Here is a 19654-nt window from a genome sequence, read left to right on the forward strand (position 1 = left end):
GAGCATGCCTAGGGGAAGGCAACTGAGATGGTTAGAGCCTCCTGACCTGTGAGGGAAGGCTGGGAGGCTCAGGATCCTTCAGCTTGGAGAGAAGGTGACAGACCCATGAGCAGCCTTTGCATACCTGAGGAAGGGACTTGGAGAAGGTGGCACCGGACTTTTGTCAGAGGTGCCCAGCAAAAGGAAAAGTGACAACAACCACAACAAATGGGAAGTAGCACTCTGGTGCAATCACTCACAAACATCTTTCTTCGTAGTGCTGTAGCAGGGGCTGAGAGAAACCTGGGAAACTCAAGCCTTAGACACTCGAAACTTGCCTGGGCAAGGCTCTTTGTAACCTCATCTATTAAATTAGCCCTACTTCTAGCAGCAAGTTGGACTACAGTGACCTCCAGAGGTCTCTTCCAGCCTATTGTTTTCTGTTATTTTATTGGATCTATGAAATTGAGATTTGTCTCTGAAATATCATTGCAGTAACATGTTGGCTTATTGGAGTGAATGCTATATAAGACTGGAACTTTAAATGTGCACATTTAACATTTATGGGAATTAATCTTCCGGGACTCTCTGGTGCCTATTTTCATGTTACTGGGAAAGGGGACCCGATGACTATGAACACTGCTCTCCCTCTTCAACATGGGATGCTGAGTTAAGGCTGAATGGTGCTCTGTTTTCCCAGTTACCCCTACTCCAGTTAGTGTGATCTTTATTATAAAAGTATGCGTTACATTCACATATTGTCCACACAGACCTTTCGTAATATATTGATTCTATATCAAGAGTAGTATGTAAAGAAAAAGTCATTTTAAAGCCCACAGTTGTGCAAGTAGGTTGCACTCTAACTGTATTGAAAAGCAAATCACCAGCCTTCTCCACCCTCAGGACCCCAGGGGGGGACTGGAGCAGCACACTGCCCCAGTTTCTCTTCCTCATGTGTGTGATGACTGTATTTCTTTGTTTTGTTTGGTGTTTTCAGCATGACTCTTGATAAGCTAGTTTGGCTGGCTGTTAAGCGTAGGGCCAGCATTTGACAGATGACTTTGGAGGGGGAAAGCAACTTAAGTAGCTTAACAGGATTTAGCTCTGTCTATGCTGTCCTGCCAGAGCATGTTATAAACCACTTTAGTGGGATTCCTTCTTTAAATGTAGCCATGACAGCAGTGTAGGCAGAACCTCTAAGAGAGCTCTGGGACCTTTCCTGGAAAATCAATCTCAAGATGCAGTTCAGAAGACTTGATGTATGAATGAATACTTGAACAGGAGCCTGAAGAATCCTACTAGCTCTGATCTCACAAGCAGGATAGAAGGATCTCTGAAGAAGGATTCTGTATTAGTTTACCTATAAAGTGCATTGATTTCTAGTGGAAATGATGAGTCTGTCTTTGGAAAGCGGAGCGGCTAATTAAAAATCCTTTTAGGACACAGTGGAGAAATTGCCTGCTTCTTTTACCTGATGTAACTGCTATTACAGCCAAATAGCCCCATGTCCCATGTATTCCCAAAACTTGGTGGTAAAGGAAGCTAAAAGTGAAGTGTGTTTGTCCCTAAACAGCTGATGTAAACCCAGTCTTTTAAGTTTTTTTAGGCCAGTGGTCTGTGACAACTTTCAGCTTTGCAGGCAGGCAAGCCCTAAGAGAGCTGAACAGCTTTGCTTAGTTGAAAGGAGACAGTTTCTTCTCTTCCCCTGACCCTGTGGGGAAACGGCAGACTGAGGAGAGTTGCTCAGCCCAGGAGCTGCAAAGTGGGATGTCCTCTGTAAATACATGTTGTTGCACCTTATTTGACTTGTAACTGCCAGGGTTTTTAATCTATATGCATATTTACAGCTAGCTCTTTCCCTGTTCTCACGAATGGCATTCAGGAGGTGAATTTAAAAAGCGTGCTCCCCTTTTTATCTACGCGACGCCAGCAGAAATGGAGGGGTAAGGTGGTGACCGCTTGCCAGAATGCTGCTCTTGAGGGGGCAGCATCTGACTTTACCCTGGTCGCTGAGAGAGCCATCTGTAGCTCTGCACTGCTTAATGGGGAAAGCTGTAAAGAAAGCATCTCTATTCAAAATTGTATTTCCCTTCAGTGTAGCTGCCGGAGGCCCTAATCCCTTCTCAGCATTTGGCGAGGAGCCTGCATGAGGCCTTTCTTAGCTCTGTAGCTTCCCTTGCGCGGGCTGCAGTGCCGAGCGAAGTGGTTAATGACGCTCCCCGTCTTGTCAGTGGTGCAGAAACACAGGCTCCAGCTGTGACTGTGGTGGGTCTTGGCTGGCTTCGATAGCTTTTTGATCTGCTTCCTCTGTTAGTCTCTCGATGGTATTTTTTTTTTTCTCCTGGGTTTGAAGGTTCTCAATAGTGAATGTTGGTTGTCTTTTGTCTCTGGGGGTTTCTTTTGGGAGCTTTTTATTCTTTAAAGCAAGAAAAAAATAATAATTAAAAAAAAACCTAAAAAAACCCAACCAAATAAAACCAAGGAAGGGTCTGTGTGGAAATGTTTCCTGTGTATGAGTAAGGCTCTCTTGGGGGAGAGAAATGTCCAGCATTAATTTGAAGGAAGAGATTTCCTCTTCCTCCCTCTCTTTTTTTTTTTTTAAACCCCAACCATAGTTGTCTTCAAGGAGAAGTTTGGAGTGAATTTATGGCAAGAAGCGTGGCAGTTGTTTGTCTCTGGCTGTTAAATGATACATTTGCATTGTCTGTGCAAGGAGGTCAGTTCAGTTCCAGTCAATAGATGGGTCAGAGGTCTGTTCCTCCTTCCCCAACTTACAGAAGATATCCCTATGGGATATTGCCCCTTCCCAGTTCTTTGCAGCTTCTCCACATGACTGACTGACTGCATTAGCACAAACTTCAAACACGAATTATTTTAAGGAAGATGTCATGTGGGCTGGTAGCTGTAGCACAATGGGCTGTGACTTTTTACAGATGTAGGGCAGTTTGCCTTTGATTTTGCTCTTTATCCCCTCCCAGAGGTCAACCACCGGGGCAGCTGGAGCAGTGTAATTTGCTGATGTAATGGAAAGCGTTTATCTCACTCTGTAGTAGGCTTTGTGTAGCTCTTAATACGCATTAAGTTTTTGCTGTGTAAACAGCTTTGTCCTGCTTCAGTTTTGCAGACAAATGACAGTGAAGCTGAATAGGATGAATATCGATGGAAATACTGTACTTTCCCCCCCTTTTGTCGTTCCATGCCTCTCACTTTAGAGTCTAGAGATTGACTTTAAGTTGCAAACTGACCACATCATCTCTTGGTTGAGTTTCTTCATACTTTTTGTTCCTGTGGTAGTCAGGACACTTACAATCCTTCTGTTTGCAAGGAGTTCTAATTCCTTGTTTATTCGTTGGTATTGTGATTTTTTTTTTTTAAAAAAAAGGGTGTTTAATGTTTTTTTTGCAGATCAGTTATCAGTCTTGCCATAAATCATTGCTCCATCCTGAATAGTCTCCATGAAAATGAGCTTGGTAGGTTTAAATAGACATTGGACTATATTATTTGCACACAGTGCTTGGGAGCCAAAGTGAAGTTGCTCCTTCTGTTAGTCCTGTTGTTGCATTTCTCCCTAAAGTGAATGCGCTTCCTTACCTGTTTGGGCCTGATCAGCGAGCCGTAACAAATCCTGGTTACAGTCCCACCAAAAATACTTGGCAGTGGAAGGTTGCAGTGGTATTGCAAAGGGAATGAGTCACTGTACATGGTCCCATAGTGGAAACCCGTGGAAGGCAGCATGCCCTGGCTTTCCAGAATCACTTCAGTCCAAGTGTGGTGGTTAAAAATATCTTCTGTTAAACTTCTTCCACGTGGGAATTTTGGAGACAAATTTGAAAACTCAGTGTGAGGTTTTTATTGCTTGAGGTGGATGGAAAGTGGTAGGATAGGAAGGAGTAAACTAAGTAGCTCAAACTATTTTCCTCTCAGATGCTTTGATATGTATGCAAGTCATGAGCTGCATAGAGAAGATGCTAGAAAAGTATAGTGAGAGGAAGAATGCTTGTGCTGGACATCTGTGCTTGCATCCTCGGCAGCTGAAGGCATGCCCTGTGAGGAATTCAAACAAATCATCTTTCCCCAGCAACGCTTAACTGACAAGTGATGTGATATTGCATCACTGAAGACAGACCAACAAGTTCAAAATAATGTCAGAAGTGAGCGGAACTGCATTATCTACAGCAGCTGTGCTTATGGAAACACTGCCGTCCCTGATGATGGGATGAGCTATCCCTGTTGATGGGTTGATGTTCCTTTAGGGAAAGTTTCCACAATTGGGACAAGTTTCTGTTTTCTGTTCCATTTAGGGGTGGCGCTGCTCATTTCCGCTCTCCTTCCCCTCTCTTGTTCATCCTCTTCCAAACAGGAACGGCATGTGAGAGCATCTCTCAAAGCAGACTGGTGGCTGCCTGATAAGGGGGTACTGTGTGGTTTATGCAGCTGCAGTGATGTCCCTATCAGTCCTTTCCTGCTCTGGACATCAGAGTTGAGGGTTGAGCTCAGCATCTTCCAATTCTGTAGTGGCTGATCTCCTGATTTGTTTGGCTGGTTTAAGAGGGGATGGTAAAGACAAGCAAGAAGCTACCCAAAGCATAAATACACCATTTAATCTTAACCAGTGACACGTCAATACCTATCCCATCCTGGAAAGGACAGGGTTTAGGTCCCACGGAGGAACAGAAGACTTGTAGATGATGCGTGTAATCATCTCCACTGAAAGACACTGTCTTTGTGGCAAACTCCTGAAATTTGCGGGAGCGATATGAATACTTGTGTTTCAAACCATGTCTAAGAAGAAACAACAACTAAAGAGCAGCTAGCAGGCAATAAACCACAAACTCCTCACAGCTGGAGTCTTGGAAGAAAATCCTTGAGGTTGTTGGCCAGTTCAGAACATTTATGGTCAGCACAGATAGACTAAAAAAATGTCATGTCCCTGTGCTTTGCTTGGTAGTGTGTAAGGATAGAGGGTTTGGTTTTTTTTCCCCCCCTTTAAATGAAGTGTATTGTCTCTGAGAGCCCACGCAGTAAGAGGGGGGGAAGGGAAAAAGGATGGAAATTGGATTAAGTCACTGGGCTTCAGGCCTAAGCATTTCCTGCCTTTTTTTTTCTTTTTTTTTCTTTTTTTCTTTTTTTTTTCTCTTTTCCCCCAGCACTGCCTGGCTCACATGCTGGGCTGTGCGAGTGTGCCCTGGTCCCATGCTTGGCTGTGCCACGTCTTGCCTTCAGGGAGTTCTAGGCGGGCGGGAACGTAGCTGAGCTCCCCTTGCAGAGCTAGGGATGTGGAATTGTCTTGGCATGGGAATTTCTACAGCACTGGGGCTTCAGCCAGGTAACGTAGGCAGTACTTGCTTATCCCTGAGTTGTAGGAGCATTAAATTCATACTTCCTTTATTGCACAGGGTTTCTTTCCATTATCCAGTTTGCTGGAAAACTACCTAGTGAGGAGATTGTGTTTTAAGACTTTAATGGATGTTACAGCTTTCTAACCAAGGAAATAAAGCTGCTTCTAAAAGACCTCAAGTAGAGGAGCTGCTGTCAGGTGGGAATGTGTGAGCTAATCTGTTGTGGGAGAGGAATATCTGCTCTGCTGGTGTGGACACAAGCGTGCTGGACACCCACTGGATTCTTCCAGCTATCCTTTCAGTGCCCTTCACCTCAATATTCCAAATATTTATCTGTTTCTTGCCTTTAAACAAAGTTAACTGATAGTTTTAACTGTGTCTAACTGGGAATGCTCAGAAGGAGTAAACTTCTGAAGCTGAAGGCCTGTTCCTAAGGGCATTTCTTACACGTTTTGCTGGTATGGGATTTGGGGCAAAGACCTGCATGAACACTCATGGCATCCGTGGTGTTTTTTTAGAGCCCTGCAGGGGAATTTGCAGAATCCCCGGAAAGGAAATCTGCCTTTTCAGCGAGAATGCTCATTTGACAAGCTGCCAGTTCTGAGCTAAGCCTCATTTAATAAAGATTTAGTCTGTGGGGACCTGTCAGTGGAAACTGAATTTGGTGAGTCTCTCATTCTTTTCATCGCTGTAGTGTGGAGAGGCGTTCAGCCAGCATTATGGAGAAGCTAGGGATAAGACCATCTAATTTAGCGGACCCCCTTACCTCTGGGAATGTTTCCTTGCTGTGTAAGATGGAGATTGCTGAGTTGGTAACAGCTGAGGGAATAAATGGATGGGTATTTGACTTCAACCCAATAGGACTCCAGTGTTCACTGCTGATTAGCGCGGCTTAGATCTGCATTCATGGGCAGAAAAAAAATCCAACCCAATTGTTAAGCTCTGAGTAGAAAGGATTTGCTTTCTATTTCTTTGATATGAGATGCTCTGATGAATTCTAGCACCTGCTCCTATGTAACCTATGGAAGTTGAGGTGTGCAGACATAGCCGCGCTGTATATTGTTTAACCACAGCTCTCAAAACTGTAGCAATGATCGTATTGCGTGTTGGTTACTTCAGTAAACCAAGTATCTGCAGGGTTGGGTCCTTTTGGCCTCTGCACTGGCGGCTTCTGTGAATTGAACCAAACACAAAGGCAGTGTTGGAAGTCTTTAATTGCGAAATAAAAGGTCAGAATGTTAGTACGGAGGAAATGATGAATCTTTAATCAACCTGGCCTTGTTCTCGGTCATTGCCCGCACAAGGGCACTTGAGAAATTAATCTGAATTAACTGAAGTAGTAAATTCAAAGCAGATTAGTTAAACCACTTTAAATGCACTAAAGTGAATTAAACTACACTGAATTAAGGCTATTCTAGTTAAACTACATTAAAACCCTGTGTGAACACTCTTTTGTAATTAAAGTCGCTTTAGTTCAGGGCTCTAATACCAAATAATTGTGGAATGCCCTTGCCCATGTCGCTAGCTTCTCCGCATTGAAGAAGGTAGCCTGTTTGTTTAACCAACTTGGTTAAATAATTTGAGCTACTGAGTCACGCTGGGAGATGTTTCAGCTGCAGATCTGTTTTATTCTAGTGTGACTGCTGTATTGTTTAAGGTGATGGGGGGGGAAGTATGACATAATACTTGGCATTTTCCCTTTTTCAGAAAGGAAAGTCAACAGCCAAAAAACCTAAAGGCGATATGTTGGCCTATATTGCTTTCTCCAGTGTGGACTTGCCCTATTTATATAAAATCTACTGCACAGCACAGTTAATCGGGGATGTGTCTGTGTAAGGAGATGAGATGATGGAAGCTGTCTTCTGTTTCCATGATGTTCTTCCATGCTGCTGAGGGATCCCTCATGAAGGAGAATACATCTCCGTACCGTGGGAAAAGCCTCTTCCACAGCACGTTTCCTGCCCAGCCTTGCTTCTCTACTGCATTGAGTACAGTGATTGGCCTGGGAAGCCCTGTCCCCCAGGCAGAGGAGATACAGATGGTTTAGTGCTGAGATCAGCAGTGGTTTTAGTGTCTTCCCCCTCCCCTTATATTTGCCAATACACGGTTGGCTGCGTTTCCTACCAAAGCCTGCATCTTTCTGTAGAAGCCGCACAATGAATGACATCCTGAGACACAAGTACCTCAACAAACGCCACATACAGCATTATTCAGAAATTAAAATTGAGTCTCTGAACACGCAGCCTGTTCAGAACAAGTTGATGAGGGGGTCAGAGTGTGTTCTTTGTGTTGTCAGCGTTACAAAAAAAAAAAAAATCAGTTTAGTGGGGCATAGTTGCTTATCTATGAGTACGTAAGATTCTTGGAGATGTCTTGAAGTCTGCAAAAAAACTGTAGGAAGTAGTGTAGGCATGATGCTATCCCACAGCAGTTTCTTTTCTTGCTAGGATGACTTCCGTCCTTCATAGAATAAATAGAGATGAGTCCTCCTTTGGCAGCAGCCCAGTTTGCTTCATTTGTTCTTCTGGGTGAACGTTTCTCTCTTCCCACACTCCTTTAACCTCTTCGCTCTGTTTTATTATGGCAATCTCAAGTCATTGCATGGAAATTCAGAAGGAACATTAGTTGCAGATTCAGTGGAAAGCTTTCTTTTGGCAAAAGCTGACTTTAAGGTAAAACTATAAACAGTTCTCAATCTGGCAATGATTAAGACAGCTGTTGTTGAGATGCTCAAAAGCTGTAGCTATTTTGTCCTGTGGGTTGAAATTATGTAGCTCTAAGATGAAATAACTGTAAAATTATTGGTGGAAGATTAGAAACTGAACTGCATCGTGCTTTTCAGGAACCTCCTGAAGGCATCAGCTTTACTCTCAAGTCTCTTAATGAGGTTTTAGTGGACTTCCTAACTAGTAGTAAAATATCAGTGCTATCCAGAAATAGAACATCTATTCTATGTGAAGAGCTGTTTGCTACACCATGCTGCTGTTAGTACAGTTAAGGTCTAAAGAATGCAGTAACCAGGAGTTGGACAGGTTGAGACTGGTAGAACTTGTACTTAATAAACACATGGATTATTTTTGAGCCCATGTGCATTCAGAACTCCCTTTCTAAACCTGTTCTGCTGCCAGGACTACTTGTGCCAAGTAACCTTCCTGGCACAGGGCAGGTGGTGGTGTGAGGAGGTCTCCCTAAGCCAACGCTCTGTACAGTCAAGTGAAGAACAAGCAGCACGTACAGCGCTGCTAAACCTTGATGCTTAGGTGAATGCAACCCAATGTTTACCTCCTGCATTACAATGCTTTGTGGCTTTATTTAGACTTTCCCTTCTAAGGAAATATATAATTAAGTGTATCTTGCATCCTTTTCTCCTGTTTAGGTACATCACTTCTCTTTGATTGTATATGTGGGGTGGGATGGAGTATCATTCCTTTAAATGTAGTTTCAGCAGCTAAAGTTAGCCTTACAGGACCACAGAGGTTCAGGTAACTAGTGTTTGTGGATCACAGTTTGGAACTTGCGGTCTGAGAGCTGAAACCAGTCTTGTATGGAAATTTTTCACCCGGTAGACAAGTATATTGGTTCAATTGATCCACAGTAACACAAGGCATGGTCTCAGAGGCCAACGATTGTGCTAACTGAAGGCTGATAGACATGTATGTCCTTAGGTATAACTTCAGCACCTGTGGGTACCCTGATACCTTGTGGAAGAGCTAACCAGCTCCAGGTATTTTTGAAGCAGATGTTTTTGCCGTGCCCTTTGTTTCTTACTGTGAAAGTGGGGGCATAGATATTTTCTGCCTGTTTTTTGGCTTCTTATTCCCACTGAGAGAGTAAATACTGTGAATCCTGGCAACCATGCTGGAGTTGAGAAAGGCTATTAGCACTGCAACAGGCTACAAGAACCATCCCTGCATGAGACCAGTGGGTATTCGGGTTTCGCGGTGCTTTTCCAGGCTAGCAGTGCTGCTTTTGGTTGCTTTGGTGTGTACTGCTATAAGCTTTTATTTTGAAAGTGCTTTCTAACACTGTAGCTTTGTCTCCTGCCAGTCTGGCTGATAGGGCTTGGATTTACACTCATTTGCAGGGACTGCTCTGTCTCCACTTCTGCCATTAGTGTCAGCACAGTGGTAAAATGTTGCTCCTCCAAGTTGTCTCCATTTTCCTGTAAGGGCAGTTCATGCATCATTTGCTATAAAGGTTCTGATAGCTCAGCAAATGTTCGAAGATGAATTGATGCTCTTTTGTGGCAAAAGGCCCAGTGCATAATTTTACATTTACTCAGGATAACGTGGCCTTGGATAACCGAGTCCCAGATTTACTGTTGCGGGATAGTGTGTCTGAGGGTTTATCCAGCCTCAACCCTCTGTTTTAAAATACTGTCGTTTAATCCCGACAAGCAGGCTCAGGCGTATCTTTGGTTGCGACCAGGCTTTTGCTGCCAGCCAGTCTCTGGGTCCTAAACTGACTCATCAGTAAGGAAGATTAATAACTGCTCTGCTGCATGATTTCACTTGTTGTCATGGCACCTATCCATTAATGAAAAACAAATATTCTCTGGAAAATGAAACACAGATCACGGTGTAGTGGCCAGCCAAGTCCTTTTGGCCAGATGCATAAATTAAAGCATACATTAAGCACTGAGAACTTTAGGTTTCTTGCTGCTTGGCAGTCTTTTGGTTTTTTTCTGCTTTTCAGTATTTCTTTTTTTCCGTTTTAATGAGGGCTGTTCCCTACATCTGGAGATGCAGTGTGAATATTTTGCTGATAAAGAGTTGCTGGGAGGATGGATTCATCTTTCCGGTGGTAATGCCTTTTAGTATGGGCAGGATGGTTGAGGGTGTGAAAAAAAGAAGTGCAGGCAGGCAGTGCAGGAAAGCTTTGCATTACAACAGCCTGACGTGTTTAGAAATAAAGACTATCCCCAAGGAGCTTCGGTACGCCGAATGTGTTAGTTAAATTAGTATTGAGTGCTCGTACATGGCAAGCCTTCAGAAGTGGGAAAACGTGGGGCTCCGAATGCAGCTTCCCTCTTGAAGGCCCCTTTCTGCTCAGGAACTCAAACAGCATCCACACCATCTGGCATAATCATGGGAAAGGGGGATAGGGCTTTTTCCCTTCCACCCCCACTCTTTCTTCTCTGTTAAAGATCCCGCATTTTGCTTTCCGCTACAGGACTGGGTTTCTGCTGGCGGAATTCGGGAAAGCAGTACCCGTAAGCTCCCTCCCCATCCCAATGCGCTTGATGCGTTTTGGGTGGGTTCCTTACGGCTGGGAAAGCCAGCGGCACGCGGTCGCGTGCAGTACCTGTGATGCAGCAGTTGGGTTTAACTAGCGTGAATCTCTGTGTATGGCAGCGAGCCCTGCAGCCTGTACACGCTGACATTTGCTTGGCTGGAAAGTACCTTGTGTGGCTTGTATAGTTTGCCAGGATAATAACTCATCAGGGAATACCTAGGGAGCAGGCCAGGGGGGAAAGAAGGGGAAGAAAAGCCTGTGCGAGCAAGTTTATTACCAGATTCCATTAGGAACGGTCACCGGTTCGGATGAGAATTTTACTTTCTGCAGCGTTGTTTCATTTCTTTAACCAGGAGGAAGTTTTTTGTTTCAGGAGGAAGCATCGAAATGTTCTTTAAGGAACTTCTGCACAGGGAGGAAAGAGATATGGATTAAAAAAAACCAAACCCAGTTCTAGTTTAGGTGTGCTGATACAGACCAATGTCTGCCTTCCAAGTACCAGGGCAGCAGTAGGTGACTGAGGCTCTTTCCAGATATTTAAGTGGTTTCTAATAAATTGGCATTTGACACCACTACCAAGGGTTTATCCAAAAAAGCTTATGGGCAGAATACTTTATTGATCCATATGAGAAATTGTGGCTGGATTTGGTGTTAGAGTGGATTTTTATTTTATTTTATTTTATTTAACAAAATTGTTTTGCGGTTTTGGGTATTGGCCAGGATTTTCTGGAAAAAAAAAAGAAACTGGAACAGAGTTAAGCACTTACTGCTTCCCTTTTTTTCTCCCTGGAATATCAGACTAGAAATAGGTATAACACAATAACTCAGCTTGTGATGGCTTCAAGCCAGTGTGTCTGTAGCATCCACGTTTGTTGTACCTATATATGTGGATGGTGTATGGAGAGGTTTAGCATTTATTCCAGATCTACCTTGAGCAGAAGCATTGCATGGGGATTAATTTTTTTTTAAATCAATCTCATGCCTGTATAATAAATTCCACCCCCTTTCAAACCCACTCATGCACTTGGATTTCTAATGAATAAGCCTGCATATTTATTCATGAAGATTAAAGAGCTGTACAGATAGAGGCAGCTGGCTGAACTTTTTTTATTTCCGTTAAATCTGCTGACCTCTGATCAGGAGTAAAGAGGAAACTCGCTCTGATTTGCTTAGGCTGTTTGCGCACTGGGAGAGACAAAATGGCTCAACTCTTTAGTGCGTAGGTACAGAACATGGATTCATCAAGTGTGATGCAGAAAGGGGAGGAAAAAGTGGGGCTGAAGTCTCCTGTTTATATTTAAAAACATATACAAAACCCATAGAACAACTTGTTTTCAGAGTATACCTTCGGTGCTGTCTGGTTGCAGAGCCCTCAAATGTTCAGGTTCTGATTCACATCCCCTGCTGTGCCTATGCCCTGGTCAGATGTGACACCCGTCTTTTTTCCACAGGCCCTGTTGCTGTTGGGTGGCGTCGCTCTTTCCTGCCTCGCTCTGGACCTGCTCTTCCTCTTGTTCTACTCGTTTTGGCTGTGTTGCCGCCATCGGAAGAGCGAAGAACATCTAAATGCTGACTGCTGCTGTACGGCATGGTGTGTCATCATTGCAACCCTGGTGTGCAGGTACGGTTAATACCTGACAGGGATCTTCCCTGTTACCTGGGGTGGCATATCCTGGCCATAATCCTCTTTGGTATATATGTGTTTTAAATATCCGTAACATATTTTCTTCCTTTCTGCCACCTGCTGAAGTGCCTGATGGTTTGAGCAATGTGAAAAAGAATAGCTCATGTCCTGCTCTTTGATAATTTCAATTGGTAAACGAAGGACGTTGCATCCTCGGAAGCTTATCGCTTGAATAAGATGGATGCAGTTGAAATACTTGTCAAGTCTTGGTGGAGATTTCTTATAATCTAGTGTCTAGAAAGAATGACCACATGGGAGAATAGACTAGGAGGAAAGACACAGATTACTCTTTGGGGTTTGGAAGTATTGGTATTTGACTGGAGGTTCAGATTTTGCAGCCTGTGTAAGACTACTGCATTTCATTGTCTGCAGTAATGGGCTGCTGGTGTCAGCAATGCTTCATGTTGTGACTGAGCAAAAGAAATCTTTTGAAGATGAGGTGAAAATAAGGGTTTCAGGAAAACAAAAACTAAGTAATTAGTGAAGAAAATGGGCATAAGTTAAAAGGAGATAAATTAAGTTTTGTTTAGTTTCTGTTTGGTTTAAGACAACACAGATGAGGGTCCCCTTCCCTAGAAAGTTATTGATGGGGTATCTGAAAGCAGGGACATAGTTTGTTTTGACTGGGCAGAGTGAATGCTCAGATATCTATGGATATGTGCCCTGAGATTGAACACTGCATTTCTCACCAATTCCAAGCATCATCTTACTCTTCCCCAGGATTCCAGGTGGTCTTAGTTGCCCCTTGGCAGGGCTGGGAGCACTCCCTTATTTGAAAAGGAGGTAATGACATGATTGTATTCTGCAGTGTCGCGTGGCTCACTTTCTTGATTTCATCTGCTGATGGGTTGTGGATCTGGTATGTGATGTCTTTGGATGCGAGCAAGTTCCTCGAAGGCCAGGCTTAGTTGTTCAACGGCTGGGTTGTAATACTAGTGCATTTGTGTATTTGCTCTTTTGAAGAACATATTTAAGGGGGTAGAAAACCCCTGAAGTACCGTAACAAACACTGCAGAGCAGATATGTTTGAGTTTAGCAGCTGGGGATGGATTTGCCTGTAGAGGCAGGGGCTCAGTGTTGAGGAGGGGAGCTAGTGCGATAGCTAATCCTGTCTTTGCCAGGAGCTTGGCTGTGCTTTGCTGTCTTCAAATGGAAAGGCAAACTAGAAATCAACTGACAGAGAAGAGATGTCAACCTCGGTCACCTTACTTTTCAGTGATCTCAAGAGCTTCAGCTGCATTCATTCCAGTCCACTGAAAGTGCTGTGGTCCTTATCCTTTCTTACAGAAGCTCTAGCTGATGCTATTTATAGTTGTGCTGCTGCTACAGGCTCTTGTTAGCTATTGTTACGCAGCATGTGTGTTGAAAACAGCTGCTACCGAGTGTGGTAGTGGTGTTTGGTTTTAATTGTAGAAAAGGTGAGGAGGAGATATTCAGCACATCTCCCAGAGCATGCAGGAGAATCTAAAGTTGGAAGGTCAGCATATAGATTCCAGTAAACTTGATGCAACTCACAGTCAAGTCCACAAGCTGGAAAACTGCGTGTTTTGAGGCTTCCTCAAAATTTGAACTATTGGTTCTCATTGTTGGTGTACTGTTTGTTTTTGCAAGTGTTAAATGAAAGAGTATCCTTAAAGCTAAGATTATATCTGAATCTACAGCAATATTGGATGAATATTTGATTTGACTTTTTAAAATTAAGTTTTAAATTTCCCCTCTGAAGTCTTCATGCTGGAGCAGCAGCAGCTTGGTACCATCTGTGGTGAGTGAAAGTGCTGTCCAAGTGCTCTGCTGTCCTGCAAAAGCCAAGGACATTTTTTTGCCCCTCTTACAGCAGCTGGACATGACAGTGCACTCAAACCAGTGCCTCTTGGTGCTCAGTGTCTGTCTGGGGATGCAAATACAGCTTCCAAAAAGCAAGGAATCTAATCTCTGCTAGCAGGAAGACCCAGTAAGGTACCAACCATTAAAGATCAGTGCTGTGGAGATATCGTATCCTAGCTGTGTGCTACACACAGCTGCTGCTGTTCTTCAGTGATGGGGAATAAGGCTATTCTGACCATCTGCCTGACCAGCAGGCTGACCTAGGAGGCAGTTTGCATAATGGTTTGCAGTGGGGAAGAAGAAGCATGGATGCTGAAGCAGTGAGAGGTTCCAAACAGCAACTGGACTGGTTTGTTTGAGTCCTGTGAAACAGACTGTCTTCCTAGCTGTGAACTAGTTAGCTCTGGTTAAGTCCAGCAGTCCCTAGTACATGCTTGTCTCGGTCGTATTTAACCCCAGAGAGCAATGTGAATCCAGATTAGTGCTATGGATCACTGTTTCCTAATGACTCAATATTTCCTGCTAAGCCAGCAGAAAGACATAACTGGTTAACAGGGGCTCTCACTAATGTCTCACTAATGAGTCTTCCCAGTTGCTCTAGCCACAAAGCTGCAGGAATGATTTGCCTAGATTATTCCTTGAATACTTGGTTCATTCCTAGTCGTTACCAATTTTAATTGCTTTCTGTGTGTGGGGAGTTGTCTTAAGTCATCTTGTCTATCAGTTAAGTGAGCCTTACTCTCCCAGAAGGGAGCTTGGCTCCAAAGGTTGGTAGGAAGCTTCATGGAGAGGATACCTGAAAGAAATTGGGTACAAATACATGGTGAAAACTTGCTTTCTCAAGTGCCAGTAATAGCGCTTTCCCTTGGTGCGAAAGTGCAAGGTGGTAATTAGACAGACAAATTAACATTCCTCCTGAGAATATGAAGTCTAAAAAGGGCTCTCCTTATGAAGTTCCTGTAATTAAAGATGACTTGGTGTAGTTAGATTATTCATTTCTAAGGATGTGATGTGAATGGCTAGCGTTCATCTTTTTGGATTGGTGACTGGGTACCCCGGGGGGGTTTTCTATGCATAGATATTACAATGTGAGTATCTCTCCAGCAGAAGGCATGTATATGCTCTTTGTTTCAGATTAACACTCTGCTGTTCATGTATACCTCACATAATCCAGTAACTGGTTTTTTTGCAGGTCATATTGCAAGCTGGTTTGGAATTGCACTTCATTTTTTTCTTTTCTGGTTCTTTATTAGGGGATGTCCTTGGCCTGTGTGACTCATGCATACAAACAACAAGAAAACAACAAGTTCAAGACTTGAATTTCTTCAGTCTTGCTGAGAAGTGATATGGAAGCATGTGTACACAGCCTGCAGTGCATTAAATCATGTTCTATGTGTGGGGGATATATACAAATGATGACCCGCTGCTCTTCTGTCTCGTGTCGTATGGCCCCATTAGGAGCCAGTACAGCAAACTGTCTTTCTGATGTGTTTCTGTGGGTGTGCACTGACAATGAATAGTGTTAATCTCAGGTGTGCAGCATTTTCTTGACTTAACATCAGTGGGTTTCCTAAAACTTGGCAAAATGACTGAGTAGCCAAGTGGCTTTTAAAGTGCAATGTTGAATAGTAGGAGCAACTTTTAAAAATAGTCTTTAATAGTTTGGTAGATTGATTTTTTTAAGTTGTTTTTAATTCAAAACGTGAGTGAGAAGGAAGATGGGGGGAGGTGTGTGTAGTGGAAGAGAAAGGAGACTGACATACATTTGGGAAGGGGAATTAAGGATAGGATGGTGTGGATTCAGGAGGAGAGAGGTGTGTGCATGCGAGGGAGGGGAGTGCAACAGAAGCAAGAATATCAGAAGTGGAGATGACTTTCCCATAGAAGTGTTGAAAATGTGTTGGAGTATCTTCCAGAGGGTGCTAGGGTGGAAAAAAGCTGTGTCATTCAGGAATGCTGTTCTTGTATCCATGCTGAGTGACAGAGATGCAGGCTTCCCCACTGGGTGATGATTTTGTCATCCTGTACTGGGAGATGGATCTGCTGTATCTTGGGTTACTGAGCCTCTCTACAATTTGTGCAAGAAGACATGTGATTTGCCCTGACCTCAAGGGCTTATGCTGTTGGGTTGAGTTCATCTATTTTTACTTTAAAAGAATGAGCTAAAATAAAAGGACACCCTCCGTTTCCCCTTAATCAAATAAAAGGTAGTTAAAAATTAGTGTAAATCCTTAAATCTACTTTAAACAATAGCAACTGATACCAGTGCGTGTAGGCTGAGATTTGAAACTAACCGTTGGATTTAGATGAAGCCAAATGCAGACAAAAAAACTGAACAGCAGTGGTTCTCTCCTCTTCCCCCACTGCCTGCCTTCAGCTTCCCCCTCCCAATTCACAGGGTGGGTCTGGGCAGCTGCCCCCAGCCTGGGTTTCCAGGCTTTGGGGATGAGTCTCTTCCCTCTCTAGCGTGACAGAAAAGGGAAGCGCCACCAAGCTGTACAGCTTGCTGCGAGGACAAGAATGACTCTGTGAGTGGGTCTTGCTAGCCGTGGGCGTGAATGCGGAGTGGGCTTTTGCTGGTAAAGGGATGATTAATGTTTTATGTGTAGTTTCTAGTGAGGGTGTGATGCGCGTGTCTGGAGGATTTAGTTACTTTTTGTAAATGGCTTTTATCCCAATTCCTCTTGCTCTAGCATTTCTTCCAGCAGTAGCAACTGTGCCCAGAGGGTTAAGGGCAGCTGAAGCTCTGTGGTTCACGCGGGCAGGAGCATATGAGGGTGGCTGCTGGGGTGGTTCTGCCTGGGATAGGTAATGAGCTTCAAGTCACTTCCCTGTAGTTGCTAGCGCTTCATAAATGGTACCTTTGAGTAATGTACCTCGCTGTGCTGCATCTTTAAAGATAAGATAAGCTTCAGAATGCTGCTTCTGAGTCTTTTCCACCAAAACAGTGCTATTGTGCTGGGCATACTGAGAGCCAAGCAGCAGGCTTTGGGCACTTACCAAGCCTTCACTGAAAGAATAGGTTTCTAGTAGCTGTAACAGGCTGAATAAAAATCACTCCCCAGTTAAAGGGGTCAGATCTGCATATTCAATGGCAAGAATGTTCTGGAAATTATTTAGTGTCTGTAACAGAAACAACTCTTGAAGTTTTCTGCTGCTCAGGAGAGTGAAAAGATCTGTCTGAATTTGTTTGCTGTGATAGGACGAGGGGAATTCAAGCCAGAGGCTTTTATTTGCCACAATGGGATCCCGAGTTGCCTTGTCCTGGGCATAGCTTTGGTTCTGTAATCTGTGTAGTTCAGGGAGAGGGAGTGTGTGGTTTCTGGGTTTTTTGTTTGGTTTTTTTTTTCCATCCCTTCCACCCCCGTGCATCCCAGGCATGCAGTATCAAGCTCCGATAATGGCTGCAACCAGGGAGGAATGCAAGGGGCTTTATTCTTTAATTATCATTATAATTTGCATTAGGAAAAATTTTTGAGGAATGGTGCTCATGAAGAAAGAAGCTGCTTTCTTGTGTTAATACTAGATATTAAGAGTAGCATTCCTGCTGCCTCTCTTTCTGTATATGATTTAGGCTGCCTGCTGTCCCTAGAAGACTCTTCAGCTGAGGCTTTTATAGGCCAAGCTCTCTATAATTTATGGAGATTCAATTGTTGGAAAAAGCATGAGTCTGACACAGATTTTCATAGGGGATCTGCTTCCAGTATGTGATCTTTGCATCTATTTCTTGTCTATACGAGGAGAAAGTCGAAATGCAACCAGGTGAACTGGTTTTGTTCTGCTCATTCTTTCTGAAGTGGATGAGCCCAGGAAAGGGAGGATGGATGCTGTCTTCCTGCAGGAGAGCAGAAACAGTCGTTTGGACTGCAGATTGACATATGTGCCGGAGCAAATCTGTGCAAATGTCTGTTATATGGATAAAGCCCACTCTGGCCTGCCCACTTGGGTTCATTTCCCAGCTAGGTGGTAATGGTGAAGACTGCTTAACATCCCTTAGTGACCCCTCCTGTTAAACAAAGCTGCTATACTTGCTTGTTCTGAAAGCTGTTGCTTTGCTTGTTTCCTTCCTCTCTTATTCCTCCTTCAACTCACTGAGGGCTGTGGTGTAACCCAAGCACAGGTTACTGTGAAGAAACTAAATGTTCATCCACAATAACTTTAGATTTACATCAAAACCACCACCACCTTTCTTTGCGCTGTCTCAGCCTTGGTGTGCCGAGAAAGTTCCCAGAAAAAGTCTCTGGGTGCTCTGAAGCTAAATGACATGAGGATGGGAAATTTGTATTTTGATAACGATTGTTTGCCTGGCGTTTAGTTGTGTGAGTTCCTGCAGTGATTGGTTGGTTTTGGGTTTTTTTTAATAGCAGAGGTATCACTGACTTCCATGAGATAATCTCCTTGTTGCAACTCATTTACAGGATCTTCCTCCTTTAAGTGAAGCTTAAGTTAATATGGTTTACTTCATAATTGGGGCAGACTGATAAGTGGGGACAGTTCTGGCAAATCAGCTGATAGGTGGTAATTTGCTAAGCAGCTGGAGTTGAATTGTGTCTGCGAGCTTGAAATTCACTTGCTTTAAAAAGAAATAAGCCTTTTGTCCTGGTAAGTTATTAAGCCTTCGTTGCCAGTACTCTAAATCAGTGTGACACAAATGCTTTTAATGGGAAGACAAACCAAGATACGTCACGTTCATAGATATTTCATAGCGTAGAGGGCATGGAAAACGAATACGGAGGAACCACCACCATGGGCAAGTAGTCAATGCAAGTTCTTTGTGTCTTGCTTTTAAAAATGTGATGAAAATGCTGTATTTTATCTCCAGAGAAGGCATATGACTCCTGACATGGCAATGGTAGCACCCGTTCCTCTTGCAGGAGCCACTGGAGAGCCACTTGGTTGGCTGGATATCTGTTTGCCCGTGGCTAGGTCTGAACTCACAGAGGTCTCTTAACAGATTTTCGTTAGTGTACCATAAATAAAACATACGTGTTGAGAAGGGATGGTGTTCCACTGTTCATCATAGGGATGCTGTACAGAGAATTGATGGCTGTGTGGAAAACAGAGGTGAATGTTTATAGGTGAATTTTTTAGTGGTTGCTGAGGAGCATGACTACCCCGGCTAACCTTTGTGGAGACACGCAGCTTCCCTTTCTGCGGAAAGTGCTAATATGACTGCAAAGGGTGCAGTCAAGGTAAGCTGTGCGTTATATAGCTTGCCTTTTAGCTTTAGCCTTTCTTGCTTTCTTTCTTTGCAGTGCTGGAATTGCTGTTGGCTTCTATGGGAATGGAGAGACCAGTGATGGCATTCACCGGCTGACGTACTCTCTACGCCACGCAAACCGCACCGTGGCAGGTGTCCAAGACCGGGTATGTGCTAGGGGAGACACAGTAGCGAATGAGGAGCATGGGGATGAGCAGATATGCTCAGCACCTCTTCTCTTGGATCTAGCTGTGCCTGTATCTGTTCCTTCCTTTTTTTTTTTTTTTAGTCTTTGGGCTTAGGGATGTGCAAAAATTTCCATTAACGGAGTGGTGCTTTCTTCAGCTCTTCTAAAAATATCAAAGCAAACGCAGCTTGTTAAATGAAGTCTTC

General features: G+C 43.6%; 1 protein-coding gene across 3 annotated transcripts in view; it reads left to right on the forward strand.

Moving 5' to 3' along the window:
* Positions 1-19654, forward strand: part of TTYH3 (tweety family member 3) — a 72701-nt gene that overhangs the window by 27127 nt on the left and 25920 nt on the right. For all 3 annotated transcript variants that reach the window (XM_054080472.1, XM_054080470.1, XM_054080471.1), the window contains exons 2-3: positions 12005-12174; positions 19317-19428. In XM_054080472.1, coding sequence (XP_053936447.1) covers positions 12005-12174; positions 19317-19428 — 282 coding nt within the window. The remainder of the gene's footprint in view (positions 1-12004; positions 12175-19316; positions 19429-19654) is intronic.

Source organism: Cuculus canorus, chromosome 15, assembly GCF_017976375.1.
Source record: "Cuculus canorus isolate bCucCan1 chromosome 15, bCucCan1.pri, whole genome shotgun sequence".
Classification (NCBI taxonomy): Eukaryota; Metazoa; Chordata; class Aves; order Cuculiformes; family Cuculidae; genus Cuculus; species Cuculus canorus.